General features: G+C 33.2%; 1 protein-coding gene across 7 annotated transcripts in view; it reads left to right on the top strand.

Annotated features, from left to right (window-relative positions):
* KCNH7 (potassium voltage-gated channel subfamily H member 7) overlaps positions 1-12,231 on the top strand; it is a 459,439-nt gene that overhangs the window by 394,442 nt on the left and 52,766 nt on the right. For all 7 annotated transcript variants that reach the window (XM_034654655.1, XM_034654653.1, XM_034654651.1 and 4 more), the window contains one exon: positions 6,015-6,414. In XM_034654655.1, coding sequence (XP_034510546.1) covers positions 6,015-6,414 — 400 coding nt within the window. The remainder of the gene's footprint in view (positions 1-6,014; positions 6,415-12,231) is intronic.

Raw genomic sequence — 12,231 nt, 5'->3', positions numbered from 1 at the left:
GTAGAGTTATGAAATGTGTTACTCACTAAGTGTTCCCATTTCCCCACTTATACCCAAGTATTTCTTGACAAACAGAACAGAATGATGGATTAAGTAAACATTTTCAATGATGATTCATTCTTTCAATCCTGTAGACGAAACTGAAGATCACATACTTATATTTCCCCATTTGTAAAAGAAAAATTCTATCCATTTACTATAGGCAAAAGTTTAGGAGAGTAAACCTCTGAAATAAAGTATCTTAAGTTTAAAATACTTTATTTACATTTAAAATATTCCCCTCCCCTCACCCTCTCTTTCTCTCCCTCCCTCTCTACAACTGCAATTATTTTGTAGGAATAATGTTTAAAATTATTTTGAAAAATTATTTTGAAAACTTATTGAGCATAAGATTTTCTCTTATTGATGAGGCTTTCTGTTTAACTGTAGCCAAATTAATTCTTGAGAAGAGAATTGTTGGATACTAGTAAAAAATCCCCTATTCTGATTTCAGGCCTTCAGAAAGAATTCCACTTACACTGAGAGAGGATATTACCTTATCTACTGTAAAATATTTAGTTAAAAAAAATTACATAGTCTTCTTGAGTCTGGGTCTGGTATCTAACATGTTTACAAAATTGCAAATATTAGAGTATATATTTTTAAAATAAAGCTTAGTTAAGAAAATCATGCTTAATAAAGGAAACTAACTTCTGCCTCATTATTTAGGGCTTTATTTTATTTTTAAAGATTTTATTTATTTATTTATTTATTTATTTATTTATTTGAGAGAAAGAGAGAGCACATGCCAGGGGAGAGGCTAAGGGAGAAGCAGACTCCCTACTGAGCAGGGAGCCTAACCTGGGGCTTGATCCCAGGACTCCGGGATCAAGAACTGAGCCAAAGGCAGACAATCAACTAAGCCACCCAGGTGCCCTGAAAGTATCTAGGGCTTTAATAAACTATGGATTTGGGTACATCTTTTTAAAAAATTGAAATTATATGAAATGTTTCAGCCACCCAGAAATTTGAATAATTTGAATTGCCAGGGGAAGAGTTATTTTACATTTAAAAAGTTCTGAAAAAATACATTAAAAATAAAAGTCTTTACTTTGGCATTTGGGCAAAAAGAGTTTGCAAAATCATTCAATCACAGTTAAAGGAGTTCGGGTTGGAAATGTCATAGGTACTGATGAGGCAAAGCCATGGCTTATTAGAATTCATTAATTCTCCTTTGCTACAGTTCATGAACAGAACCAAAAACAAAAACGAAAACAAAATCTTGCTTCAGCCTACTGCAAAGTAGCTCACCTCTTTCACCATCTTATTTATTATTATGATGTGTTTGTAGTTCATAATCACATGTAAGTCTTGAGAGCTCTTACGCTTTTTAAGTCTATGAAAACTAATAATAGACAATATTTTTCTAATACCAGTAAAAAGTTAAGAAATAACATCTAAGAAAAAATTTTTTACCTCTACTATTTTTTTAAATTATTGCAGTAGGTTAAAAGATAGTTTTATTTCTGTTTTCAAAAAATGGGGAAAAAACCCACAAAAATAGATTTACATAATATGTATGAGTATTACATGAAATTGGATACACCGTGAGAGAAACGTATATGCCAAAAACATTCTACTTAGCCAAGATTTGATGTTAACACAACGATAAGGTAGCTGTTGGCCCCATTTTTCACTTGCACATAATATAGAGAGAGTACATTGAACTAAACAATGTAGGACTAAGAGTCTCCATCAAATCAGCAAGAGGAGATTGATCATTCCTTAGGCTACTCTCTCTGAGATTTTGGTGCAATCGTTTTTCTCTTTGTGTTGTATGGGCAAAACACTTTAAATCTTTAAAGAGATATTTAAAGAAGAAGAAAAGAGTTATTGCAATCTTAAGCGTCATCTACAAGATATGCTACATGCAACAGTGGCTAAGGAAGAACGCCCAGGTGTGTTAGCATTATCTTGACAGCAATAAAAATAAGATCAAGTCACTTGTTACATTGTCAAACAACATATGTAGTTATGCTTGGGTACATGTGATGGAATCACAAGAGAATGGCTTTGTTGAAATCAGTTTTCACTCATCCTTATGAAGCAACTGAAAGGTAAAACAACTGTTTAGTAATTTCTCCCCCTTTTCTCTTCCTCTGCCTTTCTCTCCTTCCCACCCTCTCCCCTCCCCTCCCCCTTTCTTTCTCTCCCTCCCTCTCTACAACTGCAGTTATTTGTAGGAATGATGTCAGTTGGATTGAGACTTCATCATGTGCTATATTTTTTAAGGTTTTTTTTCCAGAGAAGATGTTACTTATGTGTTATTATATAAATTATATTCATTTATCTTCTTAGAGAACTTACTGTCACCTAGGTTTTACCTCATTTTGATACAATCATAGAAGAAACATCAGATGTTTTTTTGAAGGGAGGGAAAAAGGAGGGAGGTGGCCTACACAGCAGATTGATTCCTTTTTCTTTTTTTCATAACATCATTTTTGTTTTACTATCTTGGCAGCCAGAAGAGTCATTAGTACTTATTATCACAATATGTTATTAAAACATCTCATTTGTTTTGAAGCATTTCACTTCGTTAACCAAATACCCTAGAGAATTTTCATTTTATTTCATTTATTTTGAGGTTCAGAGAGAAATTTTCTTTCAAAGATAAAATGTTTTGAGCAATAATCTTCAAATTCTTCTGATTTCTCAACACAAGGAAATAGGTAGCAGAGCAAGGAGGAAAAATAAACACACAAACTGGAGCTGTGAAGGGTAGAAAGAGACACATTGAACCAGGGTGATTCCTGTTACTGAAGTCCAAGCAGTCAGTGCATCTAGATGATACTCTTGTCTTTAAAATTCCTGTCATTTCCTGAGGAGGCCAAAAGGCCAGTGTTGAAAAACCTCCAGTTGGAATTCTAGCTGTTAAAGTAATGCATTTGAAAAATGTGTAAATTCTATCAATCCATTTCACAATATAATGTTCCTGCTTACTGATGGAAACCAAAGCACATGCCATATTTAAATAACCCCAAAAGCTACTGTTTATAGGGCATTATCTACAACCCTCTGAGGAGGCATTATTATACCCATTTACAGATGAAAAATTTGAGGTTTAGAGATTAAATAAACAACTCATCCAAGATGACAGACTGGCATAGATGCAGAATTCATACAAGTGTTTGTTTGTTCCAAAGTCCTAACATATAACTGATCAGCTAAAACAGACATATGAAAACATGCTCAACAGCATTCATCATCAGGGAAATACAAATCAAAACTACAATGACGTACCACCTCACACCTGTCAAATTGGCTAAGATTCAACAACACAGGAAACAACAGATGTTGTCAAGGATGCAGAGAAAGGGGAGTCCCTTATACTGTTGGTGGGAATGCAAACTGGTGCAGCCACTCTGGAAAACAGTATGAAGGTCCTCAAAAAGTTAAAAATAGAACTGTCTTACAACCCAGCAATTGTACTACTAGGTACTTATCCAAAAGGTACAAAAATACTGATTTGAAAGGACACATGCATCCCAATGTTTATAGCAGCACTATCAACAACAGCCAAATTATGGAAAGAGGTCAAACATCGATCAACTGATGAATGGATAAAGAAGAAGTGGTACGTATATGCAATGGAATATTACTCAGCCATCAAGAAGAGTGAAATCTTGCCATTTGCAACAGTGCACATGGAGCTGGAGTGTGCTATGCTAAGCAAAATAAGTCAAAGAAGGACAAATACCATATGATTTCACTCATATGTGGAATTTAAGAAGTAAAACAGATGAAAATAGGAAAGGAAGTAAAAAAAAGAGAGAGAGAGAGGGAGGCAAACTATAAGAGACTATTAACTATAGAGAACAAACAGGGTTGCTGGAGGGGAGGTGGGTGGGGGATGGGCTCAACAGGTGATGAAGATTAAGAAGGGCACTTGCTGTGATGAGCCCTGGGTGTTATATGTAAGTGATGAACCACTGAATTCTACTCCTGAAACCAATATTACACTATATGTTAACTAACTAGAACTTAAATAAAAACTTGTAACAACAACAACAAAAAGGAACCAACCAAATTTGAAAAAAAAAAAAAAGCTGATCAGTTAAAATGTTGATAATTCAAATGATGGAAAGTTGACCTTTCTTCCACAGAACTACCTAATACCAACTTAAACTCTCCATTTATTCATTGAGAAGAGATATACTTTTCACATTTGTGAGGGAAAAAATACCTTTTTCTTTATTCCACCTTGAAAATTAATAACTCAACATTGGAAACAAGGAAGACCCACTTCTCCACACATCCCATAATGAGTAAAGACCAGAGCCCAAATGTGATAAGCACATCCCAACTACATAATCTCCTCTCACATCTAGAAGTTTCCAATACAAACTGAAAAGAATTCGAAAAAGACTGAAGGATCTCCCCTTCTCCTAGTGACCTAGTGACCACTCCGGTACAAGAAAAAGAAGAAAGAAGAAAAAGAGAAGAAAGAGAAAGAAAGAAAGAAAGAAAGAAAGAAAGAAAGAAAGAGAGAGAGAGAAAGAAAGAAAGAAAGAAAGAAAGAAAGAAAGAAAGAAAGAGAAAGAAAGAAAGAAAGAAAGAGAAAAAGAAAGAAAGAAAGAGAAAAAAGAAAGAAAGAAAGAAAGAAAGAAAGAAAGAAAGAAAGAAAGAAAGAAAAGAAAGGAAGGACGGAAGAGAGAGAGAAAAAAGAAAGGAAGAAAGAAAGAAAGAAAGAAGAAAGAAAGGAAGAAAGAAAGAAAGAAAGAAAGAAACTATAACATTTACTATAGAATATTAATGAAACTATCTTTCTTAATATTTAGTGCTTTTTTCCACCAAGTCAGTATGAATAGATAGAGGGTGATAGCTCTGACATGTGCTATTTCTTTAATTAAATATAACTGTTCTTAATACAGTTGGATGTACTCTGCAAAATAAACACCAACAATGAACACATAAAATGACTCAATAATTGATTGGTAAACACCAAGTAACTATGGAATAATTATATGCCTTGTGAATTATATAGTACTTATAGCTGACATTATTTAGGAAACCTAAGAAATGAACTTGTTATTTGTACTTATCAGATTTCAAATCCAAACAACCAGTTAAGTATCTGTTATTATATAGAAGTGTCCTATCATTAGCTACCTGGTCAGTAATAATCATACAATTCAGTTACAAAAATCACACCCCAAAGAAAAATACATTATATCATTGGACATCAAGAAACAATTCATCAACTTAGCACATTTAGTAAGGAAAAATGAATTTAAATATAGTGCAAAATGCATGTGTACAATCTTCCAATAAGTCTTCCAATGATCTCCTTGCTTGGCTCTTCTCATTATGCAGGTGTCTCTGAACTCTAATGTCAACCCCTCAGCAAGATCTTCTTTGGCCTTTCTTTCTAAAGTCACCCCCATGCTGACCATGCCCTCAAACACCCTCTATCGTACACTCTGTTTTATTATCATTATCATACTTTTCACTCTGAAATGAGCTTATTGTTTGTTTCTTTAAAAAATATCTATCTCTCCCCCAAAGAGAGTGGACCTTGTTTCTCCTCATTAGAGAAGGCATTTTGTCTAGCAAATAAATATCTCTTTCTGTTATAAAACTGATCATGTCTGCCTGCTCAACACTATAATCCCAGTGTGTGGCACTTGCTAGGCCCACCATTTAACTTGATACAAGGATTTTTATTGGTGAATGAATGATTTCCTGAGTATTCATTATCTTCAAGGCACTTGGTTAGAACATAAACTAGACAGATGGAGTCTCTGTCTCATGGGTCTTGCATCTCAAGATAGTGAATTAATGTACCATAGACTTGCAAAGTATTTTCCAAAACAGATGTAAAATTAAAAAAAATAATAATAACCTTAATACTTAATTCAAATATGCATTTATCCTCAATGCCACCGTATTGTTTTTACCTGTTTCTACTACTTTGCTTCACAGAAACATACGCTGAATTGTTTACTGTTTCTGACCATACACATTTATTTCCACAGACGACAACATTAATTGGTCTTTTGAAGACAGCTCGACTTCTTCGTCTTGTACGAGTGGCCCGGAAACTTGATCGATATTCAGAGTATGGCGCTGCTGTTCTAATGCTCTTAATGTGCATATTTGCCCTGATAGCTCACTGGCTGGCTTGCATTTGGTATGCAATTGGGAATGTAGAAAGGCCCTACCTGACAGACAAAATCGGATGGTTGGATTCCTTAGGACAACAAATCGGGAAACGTTACAATGACAGTGACTCAAGTTCTGGACCATCCATTAAAGACAAATACGTCACAGCACTTTATTTTACCTTCAGCAGTTTAACCAGTGTAGGATTCGGGAATGTGTCTCCTAACACCAATTCGGAGAAAATCTTTTCAATCTGCGTCATGTTGATTGGCTGTAAGTAGATTTCGCTTCCTTTACCTATTGGATAAATTATCACAAAATTGGTATCTGCAGACCATTCAGAGTAAGGCGAAGAAAAAATTATAGAAAACTGTAGAGATAATGGAATTACATTATGGGTATTATATTCTATCAATCCTGATTCTCTTTGTGAAGGGGAGGTACCAAAAGGACTTTCAGGACCTCAAAAAACCACAAACATAAAACTGGAGGGACATGGATCTTGGGATTCCGGGATTGAGACTTGTAGTTCACTTCTGCTGCTGTAAAACCATTGGAAGTGGAGAAATATATATTTCTTATATATATCTGTATCTATATATCTGTATTTATAGACAGATATATATATATATGTATTTTTCACCACTTATTGACTAAAAATTCCTTTCCCTATGACATTATGTCAAAGCTTAAGTGATTGCTCTTTACCTTGTAATGGGGTGATGACCTGAGCATCATTAAGAGGTATATTTTTTTTAATAAGAAACAAAAAATTCTGCATTAAAGTAAAGATGTTTTAATATTTTTAAAAATCATACTATGGAGTCACTAAAGATAACTGCTGTGATACCAAGCAGCAATTGACAAATTCATAATGGATTTTTAAAGCTTAAAAAGGGGCATTATCCCTAGATGATATACAAATCTGAAAATAGATCCAGAGTTGATTTTAAATGTTAACATATAGACTAATGAAATGAACTTAGATAAGTTTTATTTATGAAACTTAAATCAATTTACCCAGTTTGTTGTTCATTGTATTTAAAATTTACTTTTCATATATATGTCTTAGTATTGTTATTTTAGTAAGATTTGTATAGACAAATAGCATTATATTCAAATAACTCTTAAGATATTCTACAGATTCAGGTAAGCCTGGGCTATAAACACAGAAGTAGCCTTGCACCCAGAAGGAAATGGAAAAGGGACCTAGTAGGAAACACAGAAAAATTCATTCCAGAGAGATTGAAACTCTCAGAATGAACACAGTCCCAACCACTCTGTGATTATAACTGCTAGTAAATACCTTATAGTGATTATCAATTTTAGTGAAATAGGTAGCAAACCAAGAAAATTTTTAAAAAGTTTGTTCCTAATTATTTAAACACCTGTGTAGAATATATAAATCAATAAAGCAGAACCTGAATCTTGAAACTTAGAAATTGCAAGAAAGAATTTTCTAACCTGCTAACCACTCCAGAAACATCCCTTGTGAGGATTATGTTAAATACATAGTACTGTTTGTCATGTGAATTATTTTAAGTTAAGGAAAACTCAGTTCTTTATTTGGTCTATACCCAATCTCTAATCCCTAAACCAGGAAAATTGACAGTATTTTCTCCTTCCTTTCTTCTTTCTTCCTTCCTATTTTCCTTCTTTCCTTCTTTCTTAAATACAGCACAAGTCTATTTCTATTGATTCTTTAAGAAGGATACTTGTTTTCTGCATATATTTTTCATCTTTTAGAAAAAGAGAAAACACTCTAGTTAATTGAGTAGAGTAAGATAGAACTGCATTCCACATAATATACTTTATTGAATAATGGACTTTGTTCTACAAACCTTAATCAAAAGGGGATTATGTAGAGCTCAGTGTCACACAGGAAAAAACTAATAGGTATTCCTGGAGGTTCTATCATGAGCTGTTATGCTACAAATAAAGAAAAAAGGCCAATTTAAGACTCAAAACTTAATGATAAGAATGCTCCAAAATGCGCTTAGCCATTTCCTGTATATGGGTGCATCTACACATATTTCCATTCAGATCCAACTGTGTTAGAAAATGATTAGGTTGTCTTTGTTTAGTTATATTTCTACACTAAATTCATACTCCTTAGATCTGTGAGTGGCCTGATTTAAGCCAAAAATAAAATACAATATCTAAATACAATATCGAAAAATATTATGTAAAATATCGTATATGTACTAATATAGTTTATGTAGTCTAGTTATCAGTTTGAACTCTCCCATCATCCCTAAGCTTCTTTAAAACCAATCTTCATTCTAAAATAAAAATTTGAAGATAAGTTGTAAAAAACAAAGCAAACTACCATCTCTCTTACAACAATATAATTCAAGGAAACTAAAAATTAAACATTAAAAGATATCTTCTAACTAAATGCAAACAACTCAAATGTCTGTAGATACCTTTTATAAAGCTGTTGTTTGCAAAGACAGTTACCAATTGTACTGCTGAATGTGTATAGAGAACAATGAACAGAGAATTCATTTTAAGAGTGTAAACAATTCAAGACAAAAAATAAAGGAAAATTTAAGCAGCCAGTAAATAAGTGTGAATGTAAGTTATGCTCATATATTTACATCTGTGTTATAAGTTTATATTTTTGTTCAAATATTATAAATATAACATACACATTTAATTTTAAAAATACATAAACCAGTAAATGAAGGTAAAATATATTCCATCTCTAACCTTCTTGACAAACATCTTGGGAGAATTTCTTATTTTATACTATGTAAAAAAAAGTTACTGGATTTCTGCTTGTAGTCATAACGGAGTAACTGAAAATTTATCATATTCCCATAAAATTTTTGAAAATGACAGAAAACTGAACAGAATACAGAAGACAATTGTTTTCAGACATTGGAAAACAGATAGTAGGGAATTTTGATACCTGAAGAAGGAAAACAAATAAGATGGGCCCCATGATATCTTCAGCTTTATGCCTGGAGTCACTTTCTGGACCACACCGAAAGGAGAAGCAATATAAGCAGACAACAGTGGTCCCATTGAGTTAAGAAAACAAGATCAGAGGTCATGGTGGCTGAAGTGCTAAAATTTGCAAGACAGGCAACCAGAGAAGAGGCAGCTATGGCAGAGAAAATCTCCAGAAACATGCAGAGGTATTTCTTGGGTATACTGATTAATACTAAATCACAAATTCATGAGGGAGAACTCCTCAAGGCCTGTCAAATAAATACCAGACATATTGTAAATTGAACAATTTCCAGAGCTCACACATGTATTGAAAATATTCAAGTCCCTGTCAGTAGAGTGAAAAGCCCTCATTGAATATCAAAGATATTCATTTGAAATTTCAGAAAAATAGTGCCACAGGGCAAGTCTAGCCCTAAAAAAGCTTAAAAAAATAAGCCTCAAAAGGAACAAGCTGATCTACAAGTATTTTAACTGTGTGCAAGAACAATATCCAATATTTATATCCAGAAATGAACAATGTTAAATTTACAGTGCTCAGCATCCATTAAAAAATTAAGAAATATATTAACACACAGGAAAATGTAACCATAATGAAGAGAAAAAAATTTAACTCAGAATCAATAAAGAAGATGTAACTTATACATACAAAGGAATATTATTCAGTCATAAAAAGGAAAAAAAAGAATGAAATCTTGTCATTTGTGACAACATAGATGGACCTTGAGGACATTACGTGCTAAGTGAAATAAGTCAGTCAGAAAAAGACAAATACCTTATAATCTCACTTATATGTAGAGTCTAAAAAACAAAGATACAAAACACAAACAAACAAAATTAACCAAGCTCATAGATCCAGAGAACAAATGGGTGGTTACTAGAGAGTGAGAGTGAGGGTTAGGAAAATGGGTAAAGGGAACCAAAAGTACAAATTTCCAGTCATTAAATAAATAAGTAAATAAATAAGGATGTAATAATATACAGTATGGTGACTATAGTTAATAATACTGTGTATATTTGAAAGTAGCTAAAAGAAAAAAATCTTAAAAGTTCTCATCACAAGAAAAGAACTTTGTGATTATGCGTGGTGATGGATATTAACTAGGCTTATTGTGATGGTCATTTCTGACTGGGTACAAATATCAAATCACTATGTTGTACTTCTGAAGCTAATATAATGTTGTATGTCAGTTATATCTTGATAAAACAAACAATAGCTTAGAACCAGAATTGTCAGAAATGATGAAACTAGCAGACAATACCAAGCACTTTAACAAATCTGTATGTGGACTCCCAGAAAATGGGGAAGGGAATAAGAAAAAAAAATTTTTAATCCCTGAAATTTTTCCAAAATTGATAAAAGTTATAAACCACAGATCCAAGAAATTTAGTGAATCCTAAACAGGTTACACACACACACACACACACACACACACACACACACATACACACACACACTAAAGCACACCATATTCAAATTACTGAAAACTAATGATAAAAAGAAACGGTCTTAAAAGTAACCAGAGGGGAAAAAATAGGACACATCATGTGCAGAGGAAAAACATCAGGTTGAGAACATATTTCTTATTAGAAATAATGCAAACCAGAAGACAATGTAATAAAATTTTTCAAGTGCTGAAAGAAAAACAAAATCTGTCAACACAGAAATATTGGTTCGATTAATCTATCCTTCAAAAGTGACAGACAAACAAAACCTGACATAATTCATCACAAGCAGAGTATAAGAAATTATAAAGTTTTTCAGATGAAAAGAAAATGTGATTAAGATGAAAATTTTGGAACCAGAAAAACAAATGAAGAACACTAGAAAGGTTAATATGTAGATAAATTTAAAAGTTTCTTTCTCATTTTTAAATGTCTTCAAAAAAATAATTTTTAAAGCAAAAATTAGGAGAATGAATTTTGGGTTTTATGACATATGTAGAATTAAAAATGAGCCAATAATAGCACAAAAATGGGAAGGGGGAATGGAAGTATACTATTGCAAGATTCCTACACTATACATGAAGAGGTATTATATTATTTAAGGTACAGAGTGATAAGTTAAAAATGCTTACTGTAACTCCTACAGCACAGCTAACTAGGCACTAGGGAAGATGAAATTAAATAATGAAAGTAATAAAACCAAAAGATAGAAAATAAGAGAAATGGGGACACAGAGAAAACAAATAGCAAAATGGTAGATTTAAACACAGCCACAATAATAATTCCATAAAATGTAAGTGAGCTAAACTCTAACTGAACTGCAGAAATTGTCAGACTATTTTGAAAAAAAGCTCAACCATACACTATCTAAAGAAAACACTTAAACTATGAAGAGGTGAAAGAAAAAGATGGAAAAAGATGTATGTCACTAATCACTAATGAGAAAATGTAAGGAGCAGTATTGACTTCAAAGAAGACTTGAGGACAAGGACTATTACCAGAGACAAAGTAGACACCACTGTCCTAAGTGTGTAGACACCCAACTACAGAGCGGTTACATTAAGCAAAAACTAACCAAGCCTAAAGGAGAAATAGACAAATCCACAAGACAAATCTACAGTTTTAGTTAGCAATAAACACTCCTCCCTCTGTGTTTCATAGAATAAGCAGACAGAAAATCAGTAGAGATAAAAGACTTGAATGATACTATCAATTAACTTGACATGTTGGCAATTATAGTATAACAGTAGAATACACATTTTTTTTTAGTGTATGTGGACATTCACCAAAGATAGACCATATGCTGGACTAAATCAAATCCTCAAGACAGGTCATATTCTTTTTTTTTTATGATTTTATTTATTTATTTGACAGACAGAGAGCACAGCAGAGGGAAAAGCATGTTCCCCACCGAGCAGGGAGCCCAACTCAGGGCTTGATCCCAGGACCCTGGGATCATGACCTGAGCACCTGAGCTGAAGGCAGACACTTAACCAACTGAGCCACCCAGGCGCCTCAACACGGTCATATTCTGAACCAAAAAGAAATAACAAATTTCAAAGTTTTGAATCATACATAGTATATCTCTGACCAAAGGAGAAACCAGAAATTCGTGAGAGACAGAGAGAGAAGGAAAAGGTGAGGAAAGGAAGGAAAGGAAAGGAGAGGAGAGGAGAGGAGAGGAGAGGG

The sequence above is a fragment of the Ailuropoda melanoleuca genome, chromosome 2 (genome assembly GCF_002007445.2).
Source record: "Ailuropoda melanoleuca isolate Jingjing chromosome 2, ASM200744v2, whole genome shotgun sequence".
Classification (NCBI taxonomy): domain Eukaryota; kingdom Metazoa; phylum Chordata; class Mammalia; order Carnivora; family Ursidae; genus Ailuropoda; species Ailuropoda melanoleuca.
The sequence above is the reverse complement of the archived record's forward strand: the minus strand, read 5'-3'. Positions and strand labels throughout refer to the sequence as shown.